At 48.7% G+C, this 26,802-nt stretch overlaps 15 protein-coding genes across 15 annotated transcripts; 8 read left to right on the forward strand and 7 right to left on the reverse strand.

The window, feature by feature from the left end:
- Nucleotides 1-144: 144 nt before the first annotated feature.
- Nucleotides 145-806, reverse strand: N7496_010395 (BUD31 family protein; the record flags this gene model as incomplete). Its single annotated transcript, XM_056703308.1, has 3 exons — nucleotides 145-288; nucleotides 388-518; nucleotides 635-806. The coding sequence occupies 3 exons, from the start codon at nucleotides 804-806 to the stop codon at nucleotides 145-147; spliced, it is 447 nt and encodes a 148-aa protein (XP_056552308.1).
- Nucleotides 807-1,156: 350 nt separating this feature from the next.
- On the forward strand, nucleotides 1,157-1,549 carry N7496_010396 (Tim10/DDP family zinc finger protein; the record flags this gene model as incomplete). Its single annotated transcript, XM_056703309.1, has 2 exons — nucleotides 1,157-1,256; nucleotides 1,380-1,549. 2 exons carry the CDS (start codon nucleotides 1,157-1,159, stop codon nucleotides 1,547-1,549), a joined length of 270 nt encoding a protein of 89 aa, XP_056552309.1.
- Nucleotides 1,550-2,333: 784 nt separating this feature from the next.
- On the reverse strand, nucleotides 2,334-3,345 carry N7496_010397 (60S ribosomal protein uL23; the record flags this gene model as incomplete). The annotated part of the gene is made up of 4 exons (XM_056703310.1): nucleotides 2,334-2,421; nucleotides 2,517-2,803; nucleotides 2,934-2,986; nucleotides 3,324-3,345. The coding sequence occupies 4 exons, from the start codon at nucleotides 3,343-3,345 to the stop codon at nucleotides 2,334-2,336; spliced, it is 450 nt and encodes a 149-aa protein (XP_056552310.1).
- Nucleotides 3,346-3,702: 357 nt separating this feature from the next.
- On the forward strand, nucleotides 3,703-4,548 carry N7496_010398 (25S rRNA (adenine2142-N1)-methyltransferase; the record flags this gene model as incomplete). The annotated part of the gene is made up of 1 exon (XM_056703311.1): nucleotides 3,703-4,548. The coding sequence occupies one exon, from the start codon at nucleotides 3,703-3,705 to the stop codon at nucleotides 4,546-4,548; it is 846 nt and encodes a 281-aa protein (XP_056552311.1).
- Nucleotides 4,549-4,652: 104 nt separating this feature from the next.
- On the reverse strand, nucleotides 4,653-6,817 carry N7496_010399 (putative transporter; the record flags this gene model as incomplete). The annotated part of the gene is made up of 6 exons (XM_056703312.1): nucleotides 4,653-5,025; nucleotides 5,080-5,246; nucleotides 5,307-5,404; nucleotides 5,459-5,587; nucleotides 5,654-6,597; nucleotides 6,666-6,817. 6 exons carry the CDS (start codon nucleotides 6,815-6,817, stop codon nucleotides 4,653-4,655), a joined length of 1,863 nt encoding a protein of 620 aa, XP_056552312.1.
- Nucleotides 6,818-8,037: 1,220 nt separating this feature from the next.
- On the forward strand, nucleotides 8,038-9,642 carry N7496_010400 (translation termination factor eRF1; the record flags this gene model as incomplete). Its single annotated transcript, XM_056703313.1, has 4 exons — nucleotides 8,038-8,167; nucleotides 8,248-8,297; nucleotides 8,388-8,759; nucleotides 8,881-9,642. 4 exons carry the CDS (start codon nucleotides 8,038-8,040, stop codon nucleotides 9,640-9,642), a joined length of 1,314 nt encoding a protein of 437 aa, XP_056552313.1.
- Nucleotides 9,643-10,530: 888 nt separating this feature from the next.
- On the reverse strand, nucleotides 10,531-11,559 carry N7496_010401 (prephenate dehydratase PHA2; the record flags this gene model as incomplete). Its single annotated transcript, XM_056703314.1, has 1 exon — nucleotides 10,531-11,559. One exon carries the CDS (start codon nucleotides 11,557-11,559, stop codon nucleotides 10,531-10,533), a length of 1,029 nt encoding a protein of 342 aa, XP_056552314.1.
- A 263-nt stretch (nucleotides 11,560-11,822) lies between these two features.
- On the forward strand, nucleotides 11,823-12,972 carry N7496_010402 (uncharacterized protein; the record flags this gene model as incomplete). The annotated part of the gene is made up of 2 exons (XM_056703315.1): nucleotides 11,823-12,525; nucleotides 12,596-12,972. 2 exons carry the CDS (start codon nucleotides 11,823-11,825, stop codon nucleotides 12,970-12,972), a joined length of 1,080 nt encoding a protein of 359 aa, XP_056552315.1.
- Nucleotides 12,973-13,733: 761 nt separating this feature from the next.
- Nucleotides 13,734-15,071, forward strand: N7496_010403 (uncharacterized protein; the record flags this gene model as incomplete). Its single annotated transcript, XM_056703316.1, has 4 exons — nucleotides 13,734-13,768; nucleotides 13,833-14,112; nucleotides 14,536-14,578; nucleotides 14,656-15,071. The coding sequence occupies 4 exons, from the start codon at nucleotides 13,734-13,736 to the stop codon at nucleotides 15,069-15,071; spliced, it is 774 nt and encodes a 257-aa protein (XP_056552316.1).
- Nucleotides 15,072-15,486: 415 nt separating this feature from the next.
- On the forward strand, nucleotides 15,487-17,135 carry cbf5 (pseudouridine synthase CBF5; the record flags this gene model as incomplete). The annotated part of the gene is made up of 4 exons (XM_056703317.1): nucleotides 15,487-15,595; nucleotides 15,673-15,829; nucleotides 15,910-16,541; nucleotides 16,597-17,135. 4 exons carry the CDS (start codon nucleotides 15,487-15,489, stop codon nucleotides 17,133-17,135), a joined length of 1,437 nt encoding a protein of 478 aa, XP_056552317.1.
- An 887-nt stretch (nucleotides 17,136-18,022) lies between these two features.
- On the reverse strand, nucleotides 18,023-18,382 carry N7496_010405 (ankyrin; the record flags this gene model as incomplete). The annotated part of the gene is made up of 1 exon (XM_056703318.1): nucleotides 18,023-18,382. The coding sequence occupies one exon, from the start codon at nucleotides 18,380-18,382 to the stop codon at nucleotides 18,023-18,025; it is 360 nt and encodes a 119-aa protein (XP_056552318.1).
- On the reverse strand, nucleotides 18,383-20,928 carry N7496_010406 (ankyrin; the record flags this gene model as incomplete). The annotated part of the gene is made up of 4 exons (XM_056703319.1): nucleotides 18,383-20,313; nucleotides 20,372-20,500; nucleotides 20,552-20,686; nucleotides 20,811-20,928. The coding sequence occupies 4 exons, from the start codon at nucleotides 20,926-20,928 to the stop codon at nucleotides 18,383-18,385; spliced, it is 2,313 nt and encodes a 770-aa protein (XP_056552319.1).
- A 723-nt stretch (nucleotides 20,929-21,651) lies between these two features.
- Nucleotides 21,652-22,167, forward strand: N7496_010407 (uncharacterized protein; the record flags this gene model as incomplete). Its single annotated transcript, XM_056703320.1, has 1 exon — nucleotides 21,652-22,167. The coding sequence occupies one exon, from the start codon at nucleotides 21,652-21,654 to the stop codon at nucleotides 22,165-22,167; it is 516 nt and encodes a 171-aa protein (XP_056552320.1).
- Nucleotides 22,168-23,521: 1,354 nt separating this feature from the next.
- N7496_010408 (uncharacterized protein) lies at nucleotides 23,522-24,101 on the reverse strand (the record flags this gene model as incomplete). The annotated part of the gene is made up of 2 exons (XM_056703321.1): nucleotides 23,522-23,797; nucleotides 23,847-24,101. Coding segments are annotated over 2 exons (531 nt in total), but the record flags the coding sequence as incomplete, so codon positions are not given.
- A 1,094-nt stretch (nucleotides 24,102-25,195) lies between these two features.
- Nucleotides 25,196-26,602, forward strand: N7496_010409 (uncharacterized protein; the record flags this gene model as incomplete). The annotated part of the gene is made up of 1 exon (XM_056703322.1): nucleotides 25,196-26,602. One exon carries the CDS (start codon nucleotides 25,196-25,198, stop codon nucleotides 26,600-26,602), a length of 1,407 nt encoding a protein of 468 aa, XP_056552322.1.
- Between the last annotated feature and the right edge of the window lie 200 nt (nucleotides 26,603-26,802).

Below are 26,802 nucleotides of genomic sequence, written 5' to 3' on the forward strand. Positions count from 1 at the left end.
CACACAAGAAAGAAAACGACATGCAAGACCCATAAACGCCTCCCAAACCAAACCATTTTCAACCAGTGCCCGCAACCATATCAAGCTCCATGCAGATCACCAACCCTCGAAGTAGTCTCGAGTCGAATCGATTATTCGCGCTTCTTAATCGCTGCTCGCACAACCATGGCAACCACAGCTAACGCACTGAATTGTCTGTTCTTCTTTCAGCTGGGCCTTTGGTACGCGGCAGATACAGGTGGAGTTGAAGTTTGTTTCTTTGGTTTGGACGCAGCGGAGACAGCAGAGCTAGATTGAGGAGGGGGAGTTAGTTAGATGGAACTTATGATATGAAAGACGAGAGGAGAGAAAAAGAAGAGAAGAGAGAAGTTCCAGGGTTGTGCTTACCTTCTCGTAACCCTGTTTCTTCCACTTGGCGATTAGGTTTGCGTCGGCGTAGTTGTTCTTCAATAGCCAGTCGTAGAGTTGCTTTGAGATAGCTTCTTTTTCGTAGTAGAGGTCGTAAATGTATCGTGAGCCTGTAACCACAACAAAAAAAAGGTTAGCATCCATATCAACATCAAACTTGAACCAAGGATAGATAGAACGATAGTCTCGTCCCTTCGCGCTTGCGCAGGAAACCAGGAAGACGTACGCTGGTGGCTAATCTGGAAAATCGGCCAAAGAACCTCGTGCTTCTTCTTTCCCTCGTGAGACGCATTCTCAGCATCCTTCATCTTATTACTGAATTCCAGCAGGGTATCTTCTATGTCATCGAAGCCCGCTGGTGGGGGTTTGCGATTGCGGGCAGTGCGGATGGGAGGCATAGTGGCGAGTGTGTGAGTTGCGAGAACGTAGACAAGAGCGAAGCCAAATAGATAGATCAAAAGCAGAAAAAAGAGAGAATAGAGCAGGTCTATTCCAAAACGAAAGTAACGTGCTTAAGGTAAGCTGTAAGCTGTTTCCCCGGATGAAAGATAGAAGAGGTGGAATCTTTGGGCGCAAGCGTCATTTTTGTGCCGGTTCTGACCGCCTTCGATTTTGCGGTGCGCAGGGCAACTTTCCGAGATCGAAAGAGCTGGACTATCAATCCCTCGAATTTATTATCTTTGACCACCTCCCGCTATACCTATTCCTTTCTCTATTTTCATTTCGCATTCCACATCCACCCGCTACAATGGACCCCTCCCTCGATCTCTCCAAGCTCACCGATGCCGACAAGGCTGACCTCCAGCAGCAACTGGCCAACGAGCAGCAGAAGGCTACCATCCAGCAGAGTAAGTGGACGAACTACACCCGGATAGCATGGATACATACCCCCGTTCTAAAGAGAATGACGCCGCTGCTTCGTTATATCAAGCCGGGAGAGGAATCGCTTGCTAATTACACCCTCGTTACAGCCGTCCACTCCCTCAACGAGACCTGCTTCAAGAAGTGCATGGCCGGCAAGACCTTTACATCCGGAACCCTGGACCGAAGCGAGGAGTCCTGCGCTGCGAACTGTGTTGATCGGTGGATGGATTCGCAGATGTTGATTCTGCAGAAGTTGGGGAGTATGCGTGGCCAGTAAATGTCTTCCTTCATATCTCCTATTTTCAAGGATATGAGCTGGGCATGAGCTGGGCATGATTGTGTCCTGTCTGGACTATACCAGTGTAGTCTGGATCTGGGGCTTTGTTAAAATAATACGACTCGCATTTCGGAAAGATATGACTTTGCATTGCGGACAGCAGAACAGTTGGTGGGAGGATTTGGACTTGTGATATGGTTCAACAATTGTTTCTAGACTGTGGTTGCACATGGCTGTTTGGGTGGGTTTATAGAAGTTGATATCTCTTCTCTGGTGTTGGGGTGGGAATGTATGAGTCGCTTGTATACTAGAATCAAAGTGAATGAATCCTTTGTGTATAACTTTTGTTCTTTGACATTGTCCATTGTCTTGTGCTTGGAGACTTCGGGATTGAATTTAGATGGAATCAAGTTCAGATAAGATCACTCGACATGTCTGATCTATTATGCTTATAGTCGGGCTAGACATGGTAACTCTCCAATCGAAAAGGCACTCCACCATATACGTGACCTTCAGACGATACAGATAGCACCAAGTATTTGCAACGTCATTCCTACTTCAATGCCTACACAGGAAACAGCAGTTCACTGCTACCAATCTCATACTCAAACTCGTAAACAAAAGGAACAAGTGTTTAAATCGTGTCAAGAAAATGTTTCTTTTTTTGTATCATTCAGCCCTCGTTGCTGCACATAACAGCCAAGGAACTGGCTGGTATTGAGAATCACCACGGTGGAAAACAAAGTTCGCCTAAACCCAAAGAAATCAATTTCCTATTCCCCTTTTAGACGATGGCCAGCTTGGTGGCGGCAATGTCCAGAGCATCGACGTCGGGCGTGAGACGGGCGAAAGCCTTCTTGGAGCCGTCGGGGCTGTAGAAAATGAGTTAGCAACAAAATTCTCGTAGATCAGATCAAGACAAATATCGCATATCATGTCCTATTCGCTGTGTAGAGGGAAACCATACCGGACGAGGGTGTTGACCTTGACGGTGTCAACGTCGTACAGCTTCTTAAGAGCCTGCTTGATCTGGCGCTTGTTGGCCTTGACATCGACGATGAAGACGAGGGTGTTGTTCTCCTCGATCTTCTTCATGGCGCTCTCGGTGTTGAGGGGGTACAGGATGATGTTGTGAGCATCCATGCGGGGGTCACGGGGGACCGAGACACGGGGGTACTTGGGGGACCGCGAGAGCTGCAGGGTCTTGGGGCGGTGGAAGGTGGTCGAGGTGCGGACCTTGCGGGCCTTGTGGAGCTAGAGATTCGCAAAAAGATCATGTTAGTGATGTCTCGTGGAGAAGTGTATGTCGAAAATTTGATCACAGCCATATCACAACATCGGAAATGGACTGATATGATCAGATCGAGGAAGTGTGAGAACGTACGGAAGAGCCCTTAACGACTGCCTTGGCGGCAGCGTTAGCCCGGGAGGCATTGCCTGTAGAAGAAGAAAAAAAACCCGGTCAGTTTCTCGGTATGTCTTGAAATATCGAAATTGTGATCAAGTTTGTGAAAATTGTAAATCGGTGCAGTCGAGAAAATGGGTCCGGAGTGTTCAGAAACAAATGCCAAAGTTGTCGAGTATAGTCGATATATCATTGTCTTCCGCAATTCCCATAAATAATTCCCACCTCTTATTGCGCAGTGTCGTCCACGAGGTGGGTTTTTTTTGAAAGCACAAGATTTGTCCATCTCTTTCTCCGGAACACAAATTCTCGATCGCACAGAATTCACAGGGTGGTCGAATGCAAGTAGGCGAGGTCATTCGAACGTACCTTGCTTGGTGGTAGGGGCCATGGCTGTCGTCCGCTGTCGTGGTGATTGTCGTCGCAGTGTCGAAGTTCGAACAATTTGGAGTGGCTTCGCTAAGCGAAAACCCTACCACTGTGTGGGTCAGGTGATCTCGGGCGGTGGCCAGGCTTAGTCATTCGCAGTGCTGAGTCAGCGGGGCTCCACCGCTGCCGATCGGCCGCTTTTTTTCTTGAAAGTCGGTTTGTTTCGCGATGGAGAATATGAAGAACTTCGATACTCCAATCATTACTGGTATGGGGGAAATTATTCTCTGACCCGCAACTATAGATTCAACCATTCTTCTCCATAATGCCTCTTGAACTTCATCCTTAATCATCTCTTGCAACACTACTCCCCATTCAAATGGCTCCCAAAAGTCGATCTAAAAGGCCAAGCCTACTCTCCAAAGGCCGACCACCAACCGTCAAACCCAAACAGGCTGCATTGTCCGCCAAAGCAACCCGCAATCTCATCCGATCTCACCATCAACTCCTCAAAGCCAGAGCTCAAGCTGAAAAGGCCGGCGATGCAGCCAAAGTGAGCAGCATCGATGCTCAAATCCAAGCCAATGGCGGACTCGACAGCTATCAAATCGCCAGCAAGCTCGGTCAATCCATGGACCGAGGCGGTGATTCCAGCAAACTCCTCATCGACTGGATCAAGCCTCAGCTGGATCAATGGAAACCGGATTTACCTAAATTGCGCGTTCTCGAGGTTGGTGCATTGAGCACGAAAAATGCTTGTTCGAGGACGCCGTCGTTGGATGTTAGTCGGATCGATCTGAATTCTCAGGAACCGGGTATTCTCCAGCAGGATTTTATGGAGCGGCCGTTGCCAGCTTCGGATGCAGAGCGCTTTAATATTATCAGTCTATCATTGGTTCTGAATTACGTGCCGGATGCGACTGGCCGGGGCGATATGCTTAAGCGCTGCGTCGAATTCTTGACGACTCAATGTTCCATCTCTTTTGTCCCGACCCTCTTTTTCGTCTTGCCTGTGGCATGCGTGGATAACTCACGCTACGTGACGGAGGACAGACTACTCGACATTCTATCCAGTCTGGGATTCCATCTGGTACAAACCAAGCGGAGTAACAAGTTGATTTATCAACTATGGAATTATACGGGGGAATCATCACCTCGAAGTTTCAAAAAGGAGATGCTCAACCCGGGTGCTAAACGCAATAATTTCGCCATCATTCTGCGATGATTATCATTCTCGCAATACAATCATAAACACACCGCATCACGCCATGCATATACAAAAGGTACAAATCAATGCCGTCGAACATTCATGAACCGAGTCAAATTCGGTTAATCTTCTGAAATCATCTCGCGAGGCAGGAATGCCCAGACGGTTCCCACTGCTGCCAGGATGGTCGACGTGATGAGCAGGAACCAATCGAGGATGCGCTCGCGTCGGCTGATCTCATTCCCGAAGATCTTCAGGTAGAATGCGAGGGGGAAGATGATGCAAATGGTGAAGCAGAGGAATGAACCGAGGAAGGCCATAATGCGGTCAAACGAGGGGAAGACCACGGCCAAAACTACGATCAGAGCCACGGTGAAAACACGCACGGCTACTCGGATTAGCTTCTGGATTGTCTCTGCGCGCTGGCGGTCACCAGTTACGGGTCCGATTCCCACACCACAGAGGACTTCAAAGGTGGCTACCAAAGGACGGGCGCTGGATTTTCGGTTAGCCATGGAGACTTGAGATCAAGACGAGTGTCAAACTCACTTTAGAGGCACTTTGGTCAGGGGGATAATCGCGATGAAGACGATGATACAAACGGAAAAGGCTTGTGGATACAGATCCACCGTGAGGATGTTGGCCGTGATTTCATCACGAACGATATCTCCAAACATAAGCCAGCCGATAATAGCCATAGAACAATCAAGAGAGAACTACACATTCCCATTTTGTCAGCGTTAGAATTCCTCGGTAAGATAATGTTATTTTCGTACCGTGAAAATATACGTCGCCCAAAGACTCTTCCCATACTTCTTTGGGTGTCTCATGTCGCGGTAAATGTTAGGAAAGACGCCGTGTCCACCCCAAGGGGCTATATTCTCGAATTAGCTTACTGTCATCAGACACAAGGTAAAGAACCTCTTACACATGATGAGACCAAAACTCAATGGAACGGTGGCCCAGTTATCCGGAAAGAGGTATGTGTTCGCAGGCTGTCGCAGCGAGCCCGGACTATCGGGTTTAATCAAGCCATCGACGCAGATAAGAATCACGACTATTCATCGTTAGCCTATGTTTCACCACTCGTGTTGCATATCTGTCACAATGTGATGAAACTTACTAGATGTGCAGGATATAATGCCCAGGATGCTAGTCACGCTGAGGAACCGCAGGGGCAAAAAGTTCAACGGGACCAACACCAGACCGCAGACAATCTTCCACTGTAGAATGCTTAGGCCAGGGACCAGTGCGTATAAGCTGTCTGCAAACAACACCACTAGAGCGACACATGCACCGAGCAGCTCCAAGCAGAACAGAATACTCGTCACAAGACGAGCATGCTGTCCGAAGCTGATATAGGCGAGATCTGCATACGTAACCAAAGTCTTATCCACATCCAAGCACTTGGCCAAAATCTTGGCCGTATAAGAGGTAATCACAGCCGAGTAGATCAAGAAGGACAGTCCTATTACCCAGCCCGAATGCTTCAACGCCAACGGCAGACTCAGCAGTCCAATACCGATCAACACATTGACCGAGTTGAAGACCGTTTGAGGCACGGTGGACTGCCCGATGATGATATCCTCGTGTGTACCGTCCTCATGCTCGACATGCTTGAGGATCAACGGCTCCCGGTCAGGATCCCCGGTGCCATCTCCAATTACCTGGTGCTGCTCGCGGTGGAACTGGATCGCATTGCGGCGGGTCGACTCGCTAACCCGCGAGGAAATAGTTCCGTACGAAGTCGCAAAACTCCTCTCAAATGACGACGACAGCAGAGCCGCAGTCGGAACACTCTTCCTAGAACGCCCTGGCGCACTCAAGTCCTCTTGCTCCGAGTCTTCACCCCCCGAGTCCTCGGACAGTAGAGGCCGCTCGATGTCGCTCCGGGAACCATACTCCAGACCCGTCGCAATGGCAAGTTCGTCGTCTGACTCTGCGAAAACAAAAGACGAGCGACGAGGAATAACTTCGGGGAAATAGGCAGCTCTTTGCCACGAGCGAGCGAAGTTATCGATACTGTTCGGCCCGCCGACTTGGCGGATGCGCGAGAATGAGGAGGATCTAGCACGGACGTTAGCAAACATTCACGACGGTATCAATTCACCCAGAGAAGGGGGTTTCAGACATACCTTTCTCTACCTAAATGCTCCGCCTCACCGAGAGGGTTCCCATGGCCGAGGTGTCCAGGGTCGTACGAGTTTGACGCGGCGGCCGTCGGGATCCTCAACGAGCCAAAGGGAGAGGGCTCTCCACGAGGATCGGTTGAATTTCCAGGCGCCATTCTCCGGCAGTATCCTGGATGTTTCTTGAAGGAGGTCCCAGTAGTTGCAACGGGAGAGTCGCCAGTCAATCGCGGCACGTGGACTCCGAAGCGAAGATTCAACGACGTTTGCTTGGCTCAGGGACGGAAATCGTAGCCGAATGGGTCTGGTCCGTCTCGGCGTGAACCTGTGGATTGTGATTTCCAAAGAACACAGAATGAGTTTAATCGGCACAGGCGCCCTTTTGACTAGAAATCGGACGAAAATGGGAAAGATAAGAAGGAAAGGAAAGCAACGGAGGAGACTAGAGAAGGAAGCTCCAAGCTCCGGTTAGTGTCTGGTAGTGTGGGGTGATAGCGTCCCAGCGCTGATAAGCGCTTTTTTGACCTCGCGCCACAGTTTCGAGTATGTAATGGCGTTAGGAGTTGAGGGGAGAAATAATTTATTTTTCATTTGGAGATGCATAGGGATACATGACTATGCAGGACTATGAGTGTTAGCTAGCTACATGGGGTACTAGTAGTATTCTGCGTGTGTTCCTAGTACTTGGGTGATATCGGTCGGTCTATTAGGTAACTTTGGAAGAATTTGACGGAAAAAAGAGGGGGCAATAGTAGTGGACCCTTCTGGATGGAATAGGAGAATAGATTGTGAATGACTGAAATTGTATACAATATACAATATAAGAATAGAAAAAAGAAACGGTAGTTATGCAGGTGCATTAAGAGTGTGTGTAGAGTATTAGAGTACTCTGTACTGTACACCATATCACACAGCTTAGGTACATTGATTAGGTACATCCAGGTACTGTACTCAGGGCGATCCTCAAGACTAAACCCATTCGGTCAGTTTAGTCAGTTTAGTTACTTTTTAGTTAACCAGTTAACCAGTTGAACCAGTGAAAAGCGTGAAACCACCGGAACCGCCAACTGACCAACTAAAACGTGGACGCGGCTTACCTCAGCCCACCCAGAGCCCCTCGAAACCCCACGCCCAGCGAAAAGGAATTTTGCAACGACGTCAAAGGTGTGTCCTCTCCACTACAATATACTTGTGAGTTCTCTGTGTAGTTCATACTTATCCTTGACTTCCTTACTAACTTGCCACTTTTCTTAATTCCAGGTATTAGGACTCTTGCCTTTGTTACCTCGGGTCTCTCCAATTTTGACCCCGGTTAGGCGTCGATAGGCAAGGCCTCGGATACTCTCTCCTCGCCCCGATCACCTTCGCCTCGCCCATCATGAGTTCCCAACAGCAGGGACAGGGCGGTGAAGCCGAGAAGAACATTGAGATCTGGAAGGTCAAGAAGCTGATCAAGCGTCTTGAATCTGCCCGCGGAAATGGTACCTCCATGATTTCGCTCATTATCCGTACGTCTCTCTAGTCAATGCCTGTCATTTGGGCCTTCCGATGGAAAAAGACCATTTCCCCCGCTAACTCTCATATACAGCCCCCAAGGATCAGATTTCTCGCGCCGCAAAGATGTTGGCTGAAGAATACGTATGCCTTTCCCCCTCCTCCTCTATTCCCCGTTCCCCGATCTCCCCCGCCACTTCCCCGAAAATTTTCGGAAATTAAACGCTCGAATAGGGTACTGCCTCCAACATCAAGTCTCGTGTGAACCGTCTGTCCGTCCTTTCGGCCATTACCTCCACTCAGCAGCGTCTCAAGTTGTACAACAAGGTCCCTCCCAATGGCCTGGTCGTCTACTGTGGTGAAATTATCACCGCGGAAGGAAAGGAGCGCAAGATTAACATTGATTTTGAGCCCTTCAAGCCTATCAACACTTCGCTCTACCTCTGTGACAACAAGTTCCACACCGAGGCCCTGAGCGAGCTGCTTGAGTCGGACCAGAAGTTCGGTTTCATCATCATGGATGGTAACGGTGCGCTCTTCGGTACCCTCAGTGGTAACACTCGTGAGATTCTGCAGCGTCTGTCCGTCGATCTTCCCAAGAAGCACGTAAGTTTATCCCAGGCATCCCCTTTTTTTTCCTCTGCAGGGTCCCAGTTTCCAGGCGTTATACTTTTACGCTTCTTCGCCTCTTCAAAATCGCTTACGTTTTGCCTGTTCTCACTTATAGGGTCGTGGTGGTCAATCCGCGCTGCGTTTCGCCCGTCTTCGTGAGGAAAAGCGTCACAACTACGTTCGTAAGATCGCCGAGTTGGCTGTTCAGAACTACATCACCAACGACAAGGTCAACGTCGCCGGTCTCGTCCTGGCTGGTTCCGCCGACTTCAAGAACGACCTGAACCAATCCGACATGTTCGATCAGCGTCTGCAGTCCAAGGTCATCAAGGTTGTCGATGTGTCCTACGGTGGCGAGAACGGTTTCAACCAGGCCATCGAGTTGGCAGCTGAGACCCTGAGCAGCGTCAAGTTCATCCAGGAGAAGAAGCTGATCGGCAAGTACTTCGAGGAGATCTCCCAGGATACCGGCAAGATTTGCTACGGTGTCGAGGATACCCTCAAGGCTCTGGAGCTCGGTGCCGCCGAGACTCTGATCGTCTTCGAGAACCTGGACGTCACCCGCTGGGTTCTGAAGGATTCCGCTGGTTCGGAGGTCATCCTGAACACCACCAAGGCCCAGGAGGGTAACCGTGAGATGTTCCAGGACAAGGAGACTGGCGGTGAGATGGAAGTCATCGAGTCGTCCTCCTTCCTGGAGTGGCTGGCGGAGGCCTACAAGGACTTTGGTGCGGAGCTGGAGTTCGTGTCGGACCGGTCCAGTGAGGGTAACCAGTTCGTCAAGGGCTTCGGTGGTATCGGAGCCATTCTCCGTTATAAGGTCAACTTTGAGCAGCTCGCGGATTATAGCGACGACGACGAGTTCTACGACGATTGACGGTTCGGCCACCTCGCAGAGAGCGAGGATGAACGGCCAGAAGCTCCCGAGGCGAGTCTTCTGACGGCTCGCCCCGTGGATCAAGCAAGCGACTCCGAGACTGGAACCCAAGAATCCGTAAAGGATACCATCAACCACCCCGTTCCAAGCCCCGTGAAGTTGCTCAGAGGTGAGTAATTCTCCTTCTATCATCTATCAACGCTGTCATTTTCTAACTCGCTCTCCCCCCACAGGGTCATCCAAGCTCCGTGACATGCTCACTGAGGTTACCTCAGTGTCTGAGACGAACATGTGGTGTAAATTGCAATTTGAAAGGTTGGATGCGATTCTCTGCAACATTCACTCGCCCCTTGCCTCCTGTCTGTACCGCGCATAAGCGCAGATTGAGAGGGAAAAGGTCAATTGCGCGGGTGATTGTTTACTTGCTTCGGTCCATTTGTCGCCGTCGTTCTGGGTCGACCTCAAGGTTGATCCGGGTCCTCGTTCTTTTAGTTTGTCGCATTCGTTATTTCTAAAAAAGACTAAATCCAATACACTTGATTGCTCTTAATTACGTTCCTGGATTGAAATGATGTGGCTTGGTTTGGCTCAGCATACTTCATTCTGCTTTTTGTAGCTGGAGTAGTTTAAGGGTTTGCTCTGTTACTGTATAGCAAATAATTAAGGACCGTATGGTCATTTCATATTGTGAGAACCGAAATTTCTTGCGAGGTCTTTCGCCCACTCAAGTGGCCCCGAAAAGTGTATTTGTTTTATCAAAATGTAAAGATCTCAGATCCATGCACGCTTTTTACCCTCTGATCTCCTTTTATCATCACATCATGCCAAAAATATACAACCGAAATCATACCGACTGGTCACAGCTACACAGATAGCAATGCTGCACACTCAGAGCTGGTCCTTCCAAGAACCCCAGTCCCTACAAAACTCCGTAGCGTGACGCAAATCATCCAAGGCTTTGAGAACAGCCTCCTTATTCTCGTCCGAGGGTGTTCGCCCACACTCGACGAAGAAGATATATTGCCAAGCACGCTTCAAGCTCGGTCTCGTATTGATACTCGTGAGGTTCAACCCATGAGCCTTGAAAATAAGCAACGCATTCGCCAAAGCACCCGGCGAGGAGTGATCAATCGCAAAGGAGATCAAAGTTTTCCGCGTCGTTGCTTCAGTCGATGTAGAAGGTTGCTCGAACTCAAGTTGAGCAGGACGCTCGACACGAGTATTCCTGAAGATCAAGAAGCGGGTCGTATTATCGGCACGATCCTCGATATTCTCTTTCAATATATCGACGCCGTGGTGCTCGGCTGCGAATTTGCTGGCGATGGCTGCGGCGTGCTCGCCCATCTCTTTCGAAACGATCTCCGCGGCTTTGGAGGTTGACGAGACATCTTGTCTCTCGATGCCCTTGAAGTGTTGCGATAACAAATTATCACATTGGCCCCAGGCCTGTGGGTGTGTGTATAGCTTTGTGATGGAGCCGTCGTAGCCTGCCCAGCCGGATGGGTACGTGCCCTTGCGCACAAGCAGACAATGGTGCACGGTCAGGTAGTACTCTCCACAGACCTCGACGTCCGTGTAAAGGGCGTTACGATCCGCAAGTAAATCCAATGTCTGCACAACGGAGCCATTGGTCGAGTTTTCGAACGGGATCACCGCGTAGTCGGCGACTTGCTGCTGCACAGCCGTGAAGGCATCCGCGAAGGAGACGTGAGGAAGTAACTCAGCGTCCGTGTTATCGAAGGACTCGGCCGCGGCCTGTAAGAACAAAAAGCAACTGTTAGAGACGAACTCAATTCGGCCAATAATGTGGGGTAATGAGAATGAGCTTGGCGGGGGAATTTGGAGTTGACTCTGTACCTGATGCGAGAACGAGGCCGGCGGGCCTAGGAAGGCCACTTTCAAGCGATTGGCGGGCATTTTGTGAAGGAATGCTGGACGAGCTTGACAGGAGAGACCACGTCTGGCGCAAACAACGCGGGCAATTGAGTCTACTACAGGTCTCCAGCAACGCATTGCGATCTGCGCCGAGCGGTGAGGGTATGCTCGTGCGGGTTTGTTAACAAACAAGGCAAACTCGAGGGTTTATCGAAGGTTTATCGGAGATGCCCATCTGAGCTTCCATATCTCCCCGCGCTGAGAGTTGACAGCATTTCTGGCTGTTTGCTCTGCATTTCCTGCTGATGACGACGTGTCTAGCTCGGCCATTGCTCTTCGTGCGAGGAGGGGGAGCTACGGCGCGGTACACAGCCCGCGCTTACTCTTCCCTCTCGGAGCGTCTACAGCAGGAGCTAACTACGCGCAAAATCCCCTTGTTCTACGACTACTTGCACCCACAGCCCTCGCACCTACTCAATCTTTCATTATGTGATCTCCTCCCGAAGACCGTGTCTACTCCCGTAGACCCAAGGATGACTCTCCCTTCAATAACGAACCCAGCTCCACTCCCACTCGCCCACCACTTAATCTACTTCCCGCCACAAGTAACCTTGTCGCAATTGCTCCCAGATGGCACAGACGTCCTTCATACACCGGGAGATCCCTTCCATCGAAGGCTGTGGGCTGGTGGAAATCTGCGATTTCCGGCTGCGAGCCCATTGCTCGACGGCCAGCGAGCCGTGTGCATCGAATCGATCCGCAATGTATCCGTAAAGGGCCGCGAGGGCGACGAAAAAGTGATTGTGAGAATTGAGCGGCGCATAGGCACAGTACCCGAAGGCGAAGACGAGGCCCAAACGAGGAGCCGCATATGGACTGAAGACGAGGCACTCGCGGGCGAGGCGTCGGTGATTGAGAACCGAGACCTTATATTCATGCGGACTAAGAGCGCGGCGGAGATCAAGGCGGACCAGGCGCTATTTGGGGAGCCTGGTCGGATAGTGAAAGGTGTGTATATTCTCCTTCTATACTAAACAGCCTATATTATGGATAAACTAACTCTTTTTCTTCTATACAGCCCCCTCCGGCGCAACACTTCGACACTCAATAACACCTAACAAATCCCTTCTCTTCCGTTTCTCGGCGCTAACGTTCAACGCACACTCCATCCACCTCGATAAAAATTATACCCAGAACGAAGAAGGGTATCGCAATCTTCTAGTCCACGGGCCGTTGACATTGACACTACTTTTGAGTGTGTTGGAGCGCCATTTCCAAGATTCAAGTCTACGGGTTGAACATATTGAATATAAGAATCTTGCGCCGCTGTTTGTCGATGAGAGTTTAACCGTTTGTGGGAAACTTAGGAAGGGCGGAGAATGGGATGTTTGGATTGAAGGGCCGAGGGGTGGGCTTGCTGTGAGGGGGACTGTGAGGACTTGTGGTGTATGGTAGATGTAAAATAGGTTGTGATGATACCCTGATGATACACTCTTTCATAATTTTTTAATTTTTTATCTATCTATGGACTGGTTTGCGGTATGCTCATTGCATCATATGATTAGGTCTGAAGGTGGTCCAGGTCTATCTTCAATAGAGTGGTTACAATATCATTAAGTTCTTATAGCACCTTATAACACTATGGCTTTGTATTTTGAGTTTAATTTTCCATTAATTGAACATGATACTATGTATGAGGCTATGAATACATTGCTAGTCACCACTTTGTATATTTATTGCTTCGTTATGTATCTTAACAGTCCATTCCATCCGAAAGCAGGATCCAAAATATAGTGCGATCTATATATACTTGTAGCTTCGACATGACTGAAAACCCCTGTAGCTCTAGACAGAAACAATGATTGATCTTGATGAGGTTCTCGAGTTATCTCTCATTCATTTCAAGATTGTTTTGTCAATGTTTTGTCTGCTGCCTAGTACAGTTCCATCTAGAGCTCGGACGTGTCTCCGTTTCCGCGAGCCGCAAAGAGCCGCGCCAAGAATTCCCGGGTATCGGAGAAACTCACCGCCGTAGCGGGTTTGCACACGTTTTTATTTCTTCCCACTTCCACGTCGCTTTTCCTTTCCTTCTTCTTACACCTCTCAATTCCCGTCTTCAAAGCTCATAGCCTTCGGGTTTAATGACATGAGCTCTTGAACGGTCTTCTAACCCACCATCTAGCTCTTTCTCATCTCTCTGATCCCCATCGGCAGAGATGGATGTTTTCTGGCGGGCACCTCCCGTGTCCAGGTACGCTCGTCGTTCTCGCCCCCAAAGGCAGGTCCCGGGGCGAAAACTAACGTGTCTCTCCCAGGACACTCACGGCAGCGACCCTGATTGAGTCACTCCTGTTCTGGGGCAGGCTCATCACTGGAAAATACATTTTCTTCGTCCCGAGCAAAATCTTCTTCCAACTGCCTCCACAGGTCTGGCGATTGGCAACTTGCTTCTTCCTGACTGGAAGGGATTTGGAGTTCGTCTTCGATCTGTACAATCTATGGCGCTACAGCAGTGCCCTGGAGAGTCAGTCGGGTCGCTTCTCCAAGCCTGGTGACTTTTTCATCTACATCCTGTTCGTAAGCACCGTCATTCTGGTAAGTGACTTGCTTGCCCCCATGGCCAGCTACTGTAGAGTCATTGCTTTTTGTTTTCTGTCTTGCGTTCATTGCCCTGTGTCACCTCGCATTATCTGCCCGCCCAGCCACATTCTAGCTGAAGCGGTTCCTGGAAGCGAGGAAGATTACCCCTGCATCCCGTGCAGTACCTCATTCGCAAAAAATCCAATGGTACTGCATGCGGTGTGGGATTGGTGGGACTACCTATGAGATAACTGTCGTGATTCCATTCGCGAACGGTGGTTAAGGTGCCCTACATTCTACATATCATCCATCATCTTGTTACCTATATCTATCGTTCCCAAATATCATTTTGATTCTTTTCCATCCACTATCCACTCCGACTCTGCTTCCCAATGGTAGCCCACTCTATTATTGCCCAACGTGCTAACCTTTTTGAAGCTTACCGCAGGATTCTATATGGGCTATGGCTCTTTCCTCCCTGGTAAGCCCTTCCCCCCTTGATGCCCCCTTATTGAGGGCATTCTGTATAGGCGCCAGATGCTAAACTCCCGTAATTAGCCCTGATCATGGCCCTGGTCTGGACCTTTGCCCAGGATAAGCGAGGCACTCGTGTGAGATTCTTCGTCATTGACATCCCGGTGATTTACTTGCCCGCCGCAATGTTGTGCATCACCATGGTTCGTGGCGGTTGGCCTTCAATGCTGTTGGAATGCACTGGTATTCTCGGTGCCCATCTCTACGACTTCCTCACCCGCCTCTACCCGACCTTTGGAGGTGGCCGAAACTTCATCTTCACTCCTCTCTTCGTGCAGCGTTTCTTCTGGAAGCACACCCCGAATGCTGGTTATCGTGGATATGGCACGGCGTATCATGCACCCCAACCATCCGCGTCGTCTGCCCCCCAGAGTCGAACCTCTGGTACGGACGCCGGCGAGACTTGGGGTAGCTGGGGATCTGGACGCAGACTGGGATAAATGCATTCGCTCCATGCAGTCAAGAAGGACTTGAGCAAGCATAGACAGTTTAGTCTTTTATTTCTCTTCTCGTGTCCTCTCTAGGGTCTTTCCTTGGGGAATGACATCCTTAAGGACGGGTTCTCCCCATGATCCCACCAATTTTGTATAAATTAGCATCACCTCGTACCGACTCTTCCTTAGCACATAGCGGTATAGAATCTCATTATCATTCAAGTCCATCCTCTCCATGTAAAATTGTGCGAATGCCATGGAATTCTGCATTCAACCAATGGAACTATAGAAAAGTCTTGCCAGCCACAGTCACGTGATATCAAGCGGGCGCTAACCCGATCGGGCACTGGAGCTGCCGCACTCGCAAAATTTCGTTCCGTCGAACAAATTTTTGGACCTCAACAGCATACTAACCACCAGGATGGCCGCCGTCAACAACATGGAGGTGGACTACACCATTAAGCCTGAGGCGGTTAACCCGACTCTGTCGAGCGAGGACTGGCCTCTTTTGCTCAAGAACTACGAGAAGCGTACGTGTGAAACTTTTTTCGAGGGAGTGAAAAATCCGGCGTTGAACATGGCTAACTGATCTTGAACCCTTTTACAGTGCTCGTTCGCACCGGTCACTTCACTCCTATCCCTGCCGGTGCTTCTCCTCTGAAGCGTGACCTCAAGTCCTACATCAGCTCCGGTGTCATCAACCTGGACAAGCCCTCCAACCCGTCTTCCCACGAGGTTGTCGCGTGGATGAAGCGCATCCTCAGGTAAATCCTTCCTTACACCCTGCCGGTCTCCACCAAAAGTCCACTAGGTCAATCGATACTGACATACTTCCTCATGATAGATCCGAGAAGACTGGTCACAGTGGTACTCTCGATCCCAAGGTCACTGGCTGCTTGATTGTCTGCATTGACCGTGCCACCCGTCTGGTCAAGTCTCAGCAGGGTGCCGGTAAGGAGTACGTTTGCGTGATCCGTCTGCACGACAAGATCCCCGGTGGCGAGGCTCAGTTCCGCCGCGCCCTCGAGACCCTCACTGGTGCTCTCTTCCAGCGTCCTCCCTTGATCTCTGCCGTCAAGCGTCAGCTCCGTATCCGTACCATCCACGAGAGCAAGCTGTACGAGTTCGACAATGAGCGCCACCTCGGTGTCTTCTGGGTCAGCTGTGAGGCTGGTACCTATATCCGTACCCTCTGTGTTCACCTGGGTCTGCTCCTTGGTGTCGGTGCTCACATGCAGGAGCTCCGCCGTGTCCGCAGTGGTGCTATGAACGAGGAGAGCGGCATGGTTACCCTCCACGACGTTCTGGACGCTCAGTGGATGTACGACAACCAGCGTGACGAAACTTACCTCCGCCGTGTCATCAAGCCCCTGGAGAGTCTGCTCACCACCTACAAGCGTATTGTCGTCAAGGACAGCGCTGTCAACGCCGTCTGCTACGGTGCCAAGCTGATGATTCCTGGTCTGCTCCGTTTCGGTAGGTTTATGCTTTCCTTTCTTAACATGAGATCTAAAACTAATTGTATCTACAGAGTCTGGCATTGAGGTCAACGAGGAGGTCGTCCTCATGACCACCAAGGGTGAGGCTATCGCCATTGGTATCGCTCAGATGTCCACTGTCGAGCTCACCACCTGCGACCACGGTGTCGTCGCCAAGGTCAAGCGCTGCATCATGGAGCGTGACCTGTACCCCCGCCGCTGGGGTCTGGGCCCCATCGCCCTGGAGAAGAAGAAGCTCAAGTCCGCCGGCAAGCTCGACAAGTACGGCCGCGCCAACGAGGCCACCCCCGCCAAGTGGAAGTCCGAGTACAAGGACTACAACGCCCCTCTTGACGGCACCGAGGAGCAGCCCGCTGCCGCCGCTGCCCCCGCCGAGTCCCCTGCCGAGGAGGCTGAGTCCCCCAACACCGAGGCCGAGGCCGATGCCGACGATGACAAGAAGAAGCGCAAGCGCCACGATGGCGAGACCGCCGAGGAGAAGGCCGAGCGCAAGCGCAAGAAGAAGGAGAAGAAGGAAAAGAAGGAGCGCCGAAAGTCCAAGCAGGCTGAGGACAGCGATGATAGCGAGTAGATGTCCCCAGGAAGAGAAGACCAACCCAACCTTGCCTGGTCTAGTTCCTGTATCATATTTTCTGCTTTTACTTTCTTTTCTGGAGTCTTGGGTCAAAAGGGAATCTGTCGGTTTGAAGATTTATAGTTGCTCGAATCTTATTTTCGAATTATAAGTTTTGTTCTTGTAATACCTGGGTTCTGTGATTTTACTAGATGTAGTGAGTTTTGACCGTTTCTAGGTTGGCGCCGACTCTCATATGTTGTTCTACTTGATCTCATTCTTGGAATAACGCCATAATCTCAGTTATCGCCTGTTCAAACCGATGTAATTCCCGGTGAGCATTTATCTTTTTCTTCTTGAGTTGCTTCATTTCTCTCGCAAGATCATCTTATTATACGGCATTTCAACAGAGACCTGGTTGTCAACAGGTTTAGTCATGCCTGAAGAAGCCAATAATAGAGAATCTGAATCCCTTTTAACGCGAATCTCAGTTTATCAAGTCCTGCATTGATCCAAATCGTGTGAAGAGGAAGGCCATTCTATATCGTTGGTAAAAAAAAGAGCATATATTTAGTAATGATAGATCCTCTACCTCCTCACGAATAGCTTGAAGGTGGCAGTCACTAGCCAGACGATTACTACAATTTCAGTTTACCAGTCTTCTCCCATTTCCGGTCTTTAATAAACCTTGGCATAGGGCAGTAGGAGCCCTAGAGAGTTATAGAATATATAATGTGCCCAAGGTACTCGCCTCAGAGCCTCTATGGTCTTGCTGTATATCACTGGTCGAGAACCTACGCTCCAGATTGGGCATTACTGCGAGTTTTCATCTTCTACATGACGAGATTCATCACAAGCACAACATGAATTTCCATCCTCCATAGCTTCTACTTATCTTCCCCACGTCAAGCCAATTCAACCGAGTCCTTGAATGATTTCAAGAGTCTAGCCGTGGCATAATGACCATGTTCCTCTGCAAGCTCAACAGCTTTATGATACTCGTCTTCATGTTCACCCACGACCAGTGCTCCTTCGTCGAGAAGCATTAACTCGGCTATATAATCATGCTTCTGTTCAAAGATTGCAAGTGTTAGAGCACGGGCTACCGTCTTTGGACTCCAGTTGAACTGTACTGAAGACGCCCAATCATAAATATACTTGAAGATAAAGTCATCAGCCTTCCAAGCTGCTATTTCAAGCACAGACTTGAGGCCACAATGCTGTGGGTCCGGCACGCCAGTAATATCCCATCGATGATGGGACATTCAAGGCACTCCTTTCAGGGCAACATTTGCTTCTCGAAGTAAGTCCAGACCGATCCTTGAGGCGTTCAGCACCGCGGCTGAAACAGCCGTCGGGGCACTTCCCGTGAACCCTGCAAGCAATGTCGGTAGAAGGTCAACATTGTCTTTGACAGCTTCTGTGAGAGCATCATCTGTCACTTGAGCGCCACGCTCAAGGAGAGCCAGCACAAAGCCGACGTTGTTAACTTGAAGGGCAGCCAACAGAGGTGTTTCCTCGACAAGCGTTGGTTTCTTCCGTTGCTGATGAGCATTGTTATGGAGCAGGAACCATGCCAGACCATCATCTTGGGCCGAAATAGCCGCTGCTAGGAGCTTGGGACCAGAGTGGTCCACAAGTTCCGAAAGAAACCCATTGTTCTGCAAAAAGATAGCAGTTTGCAAATTGCAGATTCTGCTGACTCCGAGTCCTATCCATCTTGCGCCAACAGATATCAGATTGTTGATTATTGCCTCGTCCCCAACTTCGACGGCTGCTGCAAGAATAGAACCTGGCTCCATATCGAAGACATCGTTCAATCGAGCATTTGAGCTGATCAACAGATTAACGATATCCACGAGCCTTTTCTGAACAGCAATCATAAGTGCCGAAGGGCACGGTTGAGTTTCACGTGGCTCTCTGTCGATCTTGAAACCGTGATTGATCAATAATTGACACAGAGCGAGGTTATTTTTTGGAACGGCGCGCTCAAGTAGCGTATTTTCACCCTCGTCAGCAGCCCGGTTGTCAGCACCCGAGCTGAGTAAAAGTTCACAGATATCAATGAAGCCCTTTCCAGCTGCTATGGCCAGTGGGGAGATGTAGGGCGGCCGAAGAAGCGACGGATCTTTGCGAACAGACACATGAAGCAAAAGTCGTACGATTTCAATATTCCCGATATTGGTTGCATAGCCCAATAAAGTAGTCTGGTGTTCAGATAACCAACTTGGGAAGTAGGAACGCAGCAGTCCGTTCAAATCAGCCCCTTTGGCGAGGAAACGCTCAACGATGGACACGTTATTCCTCATCACGGCTAGTTTGAGTGTGTTTGTGTAGTCTCTTTCCCTTGCCACATCTTGGTCGAAATAGATGTCTATGATGTTTTCAATGAGCCTGAAATCCTTAATGTCGTCAGGCCTAAAAGCAGTAGCTGAACGAACGCATTCCTGTGTCACTGTTGCCCCATGAGCCAGTAGTATACGAATCGAAGTCTCATTCTCTGTGATAATGGCATAGTATAGGGCATTTTTGCCATCATTGTTGACAGAGAAATTCACATCGGCATTGTGAGACGTGAAAAGTTTGATAGCATGAGCACTTTCATCAGTTGCCGCGATATATTGCAAAGGGGTACAGAAGGTTTCTTCCGACTCTACTATCAGGTTCTCGATCAACCCGTTAGGATTCATGCCAGAACGGAGCATGTTTTGGACAATGTCGAAATTGTGCTGTCGTACTGCTGCAGCAAACAATTTCTCGGTGATGGACTCGGCAGTTGGCTCGCGAGCGGAAAGAAGAATCTTGAGATGCTCCAAATCATCCCAGCCAGTATCGCTGAGGATTTTCAAGACCAGTTTGTCGTTTCGTTCTATTGCCTCATAGAAACCTTCAGAGTTCCGCGAAGTCAAATTGTTTGAAATGAGGTAGAGCACTACACTCAGACACTCCTGACTACCTGCTCTTGAAGTACTCAGAGCTGTTGACAAGATATCATGTTGACCAGGCTCTTTCTCTGGCATGAGGATACTCAGAGCGGCTGATGTACGGGAAGAGCTGTGCATATTTAAGCGGTGCTGAAGTTTGGTCCATGGTATGAGGGTGCTTAAGTGCTGCATTAACTCGAAATTCATGCCTCTAGCAACTGCCTTGCCGTTGCGTGATGAGTTTAAGGCGAGTTCGGAAGAAGGGGAGTTATCTGCGAGTATGAAGAAAATTTTAGCCAAGCGCATGAAACTTTCAATAATTTATCTTACCATCATCTTCTGAAGGTTGGAACAGACGCGTGAATCGGATCCACGGTAGAAAATTACTATAGAAAATCCGTATACCGGCTGATGTGGGCGTAGCCACAACATGGCCTTCGGGGGTACTTGGAGAAGGGCCTGTAATTTATTCAGCTTCACGTTCAGATGGCGTGCAAACATGAAGCTTACCACGTCGTGAATACTCGGTCAGAAAGCCATTTCTATAGCTGGACCTGGCGATCTTTGTAGGATGGATCTGGAGTCCATTGACGAAGACCTCGCTGTCTTTGTCATCTTCTCGCTTCCTTTTGTCGATTCTCTTGGCTATCCATTGGTCGTTTCTCGGCTGGTCATTTTTTCTCAATCACCATTCTTTGAATCTCTTCGAGTACTCAGCCCCGCTATATCGTCGTAAGCGGAGAAGTCAACCCCGTGTCTAAAGCTTAACTTTTATTCCACGAGTATTTTGTTGCCATGAGCCTCATCACTTCAGCACGAGTCTTGTTCTCGTGAATGTACAACCTTTCGATCTCGCTCTTGTAGAGGTCCCATCCTGGGTTGACCATCGTGACTGTCAGAAGGTCTGGTGATGAAGAGGACTGGGCAACAAATCCCATGGGCGGTACTGGTAATGCCTTTTATAGAAAACCTTCGAATCATCATGTTTTCTTTTTCTGATGGCTGTCTGCCTCGTCTCGGCTTTGGATGGTGCGCCACCCCGCATCCACACCAGGGTCGATTGTTGATTGATTTGTGGGTCACTAGTCATTTCGAGCAATCTATGATTGGTCACTTGCCATATTCTTTAGTCCACATGCTGTTCTTTCATTGGATCCTTTCCAAGTTCTGGTACAGCTGTATCATCCCTATTGGCTTGCTCTCAAGTTCTCCTGGAAATCAAGATCCATCACAGCTATTGTACTTTGTGAAATGGAAGGGCGCTACTCCGTGGCCGAATTCAGCAGCTCGGCAGGAGGCTTGACCTTGGGTTCAGTTAGTCCAAGCACCTTAATGGCGCCCTAAAATTGAAGACTCTGATTTGTCCACTTTCAAATCCTACCGACTCCGTCATGATCGTTCCCACGCCCCTTGAATGGCCCAAAGCCTATGATACTTGGAGGGCCTTGGATATATTCAAGGGTTCTTGACTATTTAAATGATCTCGTCTCCCAAGTTAGACCTACTATCCAGCTCAAGAACTGAAAGTCCTCTGATCACAGCCAATTGTTACTCTATTAATCAGTCCCATTGCCTCTGAAAACCTACTATTTTGCTTATCTCCTTCGATCATGGCTTGGTCGATGATCGACATGAGCTGGCAGGGTGATCAAGTCAACTATGATGAATACCACATGGTGGACTTTTCTCAAGCCCAGACTCAAGAAAGACCCATGTCATCGAACAGTGATTGGAAGTGGACTGGGGATGCAAGAACAGCATCACCAACGACTTGGAATGCTGTTTCGACTCCCCAGGCTATGCCAACTGCCGGTGAAAATTGTGACTGGAATACGCTATCTTCAACAAACGCCGTCAATGCGATTTGGACTGGCGTCGAGAACCCTACTCCAAACTCTGGTCTTGATTATTTCCCCAGGAACACAGCAGCCTTATTCTCGCACACTGATCGCATCTCACCTGGGGCTCAGTCTATGGTCTTCCCAGGTCAAGCAAGCCGCGAGGAAATCAAGTGCAATCCAGAAGTCGACCACCGGGTCCTCATAACTCGGCCTCATGCTCGTCTTCCAAATAGAATCAAGAAGAACAGAAGAATCCAGCCGTACGTCATTTCTGAATTCCTTTGATATTTTCTACGACGGCGCAATTTATATTATCAGTATACATGACAGTGTTGACTTACTATGTTTGTTTACAGACCTCAGGAACGCCCACCAGCTCAACCTTTTCGGTGCAAATGGGATGGTTGTCTTTATTCCGGCTCGTTTAAACACGAATCTTCATTGATTCGTCATCTCAAAAACGTCCACTTTTCTCCCGGTGCTTACCCTTGCCCCATTGAAGACTGTGATAAGGTACCATGCAATCGTGCGGACAACCTCATGCAGCACATGAGAAATGCCCATGGTTAGAGGATAGTGAACGCAAAAACAGAGACTACAGTGGTACTTTTATGGATTCTCCAGAGACAGTTCTTGATGGCTTATTATGTCCATTCTTTTGTTTATTAAATTGTCAACGCATGCTCATTTGAACCTACCAACTTGCCTAGCAGACCATGAAAGAAATATACTATGCTTGTGGGCTCGTGCCCTACATCTCCTACGGTGATAAATATCAATGCCTCAATCTACTCTCTAGGCAAATAAACGGACTTCTTTCCAGATGGTAGCTCTAGGAATTTAGAAATAACCAATAAAGAACTTTATAGAACATCCATGCCCAAAGTATTATCTTTTTTTTTTACTATTTCGTCAAGCTGTTAAGCGTTACCTAATTCCAAACCCTTGTTATTCCTCGTGACTAAAAATCCTCCAGCTTGTCTGTAACGTTGGAGGTCAAGAGTGGTCACCCACTGGGGATACACATACCCTGTGTCGGGATCCTATGGCATCATTAAACATTGGCCGAAGAATCTACCTGACAAAAGCTCTATGAGGAAGGCGTACCATTCAAAAAATTACACATTAAATAGAAATTTCTTGTCGCGTCAATAATCAACTTAAGTGAAACCACACCTAGTGAGTCGAGCGTCAACAACAGGGCAAGATGTGGAGGACTAAAGGTCCTGGTTGGGTGCGGCGATGGCAGCGGCTCGCTGTCCGAAGTTACGGATGGAAAGGACGCCGTTTCTGGCGCCAGAGGCTGTCATTTTCGGCGCCATTTTTCGCAGCTCTCTATATCCTAATTTTAATATTGGAATTTGTGACCTACTAGATTGGGTAGTTTTACTATCACGCAATTTCTCCCATCATCAAGTTTCAGATTCTACTATACAGTCATGCACATCACTATACAACCCCCAAGGAGACATTCTATAGCCAAATAGCGTGATAAAAGTGGGACATTGGAAAAGAAAGCGGGTGTATCTGAGGGAAGGGGGGTGGGTCGTCTATTTTCGAAATTTCTATATTGATGCCCAATTTGTTTCGAGCCTACTTCCTTGCGTAAATGCTCAACACATCGGTTCCTTTCCCGCTCTCATACGACCTCTCGGGCTTGATATACCATTTCCTCTCGGAAGACCCCATTTTCACCTTTCACCTGTTGATCCGACGTGGGAGGATACAAAATTTCATCACCGCCCTCAGCTAACAAATTCCAGTGAACGCCCTTCAATGGCCATGAAGGGCCCGTAAGACTGGAGTCTTTGAAAAGGGGGAACTCCAAACAAACCAGAAGACCATCCGGAATCAACAGCTCAGCAATCTGCGAAGCCCACTGAGCACGCATTGTTGGATGAAGAGCACAAAGGAACTGTAGAGGGAATTAGTTTTATACCGAGGCCTAGACATTCCAGACTTACAGTGTCGTCATAAATAACGTCGAACTTCTCCCCTTTCGTAGAGGAAGATTGGAAGAAATCGCCCTGAATGAAAGATACTGAGCCTCTTTCATACTTATTTGACTTGGTAGACCCGGAACCGTACGCTTGTGGAGATTGTAGTTCTTTGCGTGCGTACACCTCTGCGATAGACACCCCCTTCGAAGAAATTTCGAGTCCAACAACATCGAAACCATATAGAGAAAACATGAATATATCATAGCCCTTTCCGCATCCCTATAAATATGTAAGTCTCATAGGTCTATGTGTATATGTAGAATAAGCAGAAACTTATAGGTACGAGAACCCTTTTCCGTCAGCTGCTATCTGAAATTGGACTCAAAATGCCTCCTCTCTCTCTGCTTAATAAAATCAATTAAGGCGAGCGAAGGATTTCCTCTATCCCACATGTCACTTTTATTAGTCTCCCAGGGGTTTGTCTAAGCGTCATTGTGGCTCTTAATTGCACTGGAAGCTGTGAGAATCTTTGTATCCGCCTTGCTATTATAAGATATCAATACCTCTTTTCAAAGTGCTTGATCACGCGAGTTTGACCCTCGGGGATCTGAAGTCGTTCTGGAGTCTTCGAGATCCTTGTGTTCAATTGCTGGTTAGAAGAAAGAGGTCAATAAGAAATAGTAAAGAAGAAACTTTGAAAAATTGGCCGATTCAAGAGGGCTCCCAAGAAGTGGGGCAACCCTCTCGATATGAACGCCTTATAGATTTCCTCTTTAGGTAATAAACCCGCCACTCTTGCTGGAGCCTTCTAGAGTGATGCTCGGCTACTCAATCTTTCATGGTTCATGACGGTCAGGATAATGATGACAGAATATATATGCCAACATTCTTCATAAAGAGGATTAATCCAAGACAAACTTGGAAGCCGAATTTGATTTCGATAGCCAAGCATAGAATTGTCGGTTTCTGTACGAAACATCTCTTATGGATCTTCATGTTAAGTGCAACAATATTACTCAATCGAGAAATGCTGGTCCATAATTTTAGTCTAGTAGAATATAAACGCTCCTATACATTAGGGAATATATATAATAAGAGACGAAACCACTCGTACAGGAAAGTCGTAGCATTAGACCTAAGAGGTTTGAAGACTAAGTTCTGGAGTAGCTACCATGTACTCCCAGCGAAGCCTTAGGCCGCAACTGCCTGGGGAATGGGGATGAGTCATCCTAATAGTCTCAGGCTGAGTCAGAATCTCCGAGGTCCCGGGCAGTGACTCGGATCTAGTATATAATTCCCTTCAAACAAAAAAAACATGCCTAGAAAGCCTACAAAAGCAACAAATCTTTGTTTACAATTCTCACCTAGCTCTGATGTCGATCCTTCGATTACCCAATGAGTTGCTTCTTCATATCACCACATTTCTATCACAGGATTGCGACATCGCCTCTCTTCTGCGGGCAAACCGCCGGCTGAAAGATCTCCTCGAGGAACCTCTCTTCCAGAACAATTTATCTACGAATAATGGCTCTGCACTACCCCTATGCGCCAAATATGGTCTCAGATCGGGCGTTCAAACCCTCCTGAGACTGGGAGCAAACGGAGATGAAACCGATCTCGACTGTCGCACCGCATGGAGCTACGCAGCTGAGAAGGGGGACTTCGAAACCTGGCAAATGCTTCTGGTCCATGAGAAGTCCCTTGGTCGCAAGTTAGATGTGAATTTCAAAGACTTCGACGAACGTACCCTACTCAGCTGGGCAGCGGAAGGCGGTCAACTCGAATTCGTTCAATACTTAGTCCAACTTGGGGCAACTGTCAATTCAAAGTGCATGGAGAAGCGGACACCTCTGAGCTATGCAGCCCAGTCAGGGCACTTCACGATGGTTCGGTGGCTGCTTGACCAAGGGGCCGAAACGTACGACTCGACCCGATTATCAGACAGAGATGGCCTCACACCTTTGCACTACGCAGCTTTCGAAGGACACGAAGACATAATGAGACTTCTCATATCGATTGGTGCAGATGTTGACAATATGGGACTCGATTGTATGGACATAGCAGCACAGACACCGTTGATGGAAGCAGCTCGAGGGGGGCAATATGCCGCGGCGAAAATGCTTCTCGAAATGGGCGCAAATGTGAATCAAGGGGACGGAAGAGGAATGAGCCCTTTGCAATATGCTGCGCGAGCAGGCGTTGGCGAGCCTCTGAGAGAGAGTGAATATCATCTCGCTAATTTCATATGCAACCAGCCAGGTCCCGGGTGGTATTTTGATGGACATGGATATCAAGCACCCCACAAGTCTGGCAAATCCGGAGACTATCTCGCCATTGTAAAGCTATTGGTCGCTCATGGTGCGGATCCCAACAAAGAACACGACGACCATTACGGGGAGTTCCAGGGAGGTCCCCTTTATTGCGCGGCATGGTCGGGTGCGACCGAGATCGTCCAGTTTTTGATTGATTTGGGAGCCGATGTGAATGAAAACGCTGTGATTCATGCTGCGGCGCGAAATGGCCACCTTGATGTGGTTGAAAAGTTACTTGTCAATGGCGCTGATGCCAATGCGATTTGGGCAGGGCATACACCCTTGGATCGCGCGAAGTTCGCTGCAAAAATGGTTGATCAAGGTAAAGATTATCACGAATATGGGGATATGTGGAATAGGAAAATGATGTCTCTTTTTGAAGCAAATATTCCGAACTATCATCGGGTGGTCGAAATGCTCATTGCCCACGGTGGTAAAGTCGGAAGAGAAGACTTCAGTCCGTGGTAGTAGCCACTACCTACACCCATGCTAAATCCATTCCAAAAATTTCCTTTAGAATTCCTAAATGAAGCCTGCATGTATATACCCATTTGTGATGTTTACCTAAATTTGATGTAGAAATCCACAGAATAAATGTACATTCCCAAAACGTAGACAGTAGCAGTGCCGCACCCACACTGTTTCCCGTTGTGGGTGCACCCACCACA

This window comes from Penicillium cataractarum, assembly GCF_028827025.1.
Source record: "Penicillium cataractarum strain IBT 29864 chromosome Unknown utg000008l, whole genome shotgun sequence".
Taxonomy (NCBI): Eukaryota; Fungi; Ascomycota; class Eurotiomycetes; order Eurotiales; family Aspergillaceae; genus Penicillium; species Penicillium cataractarum.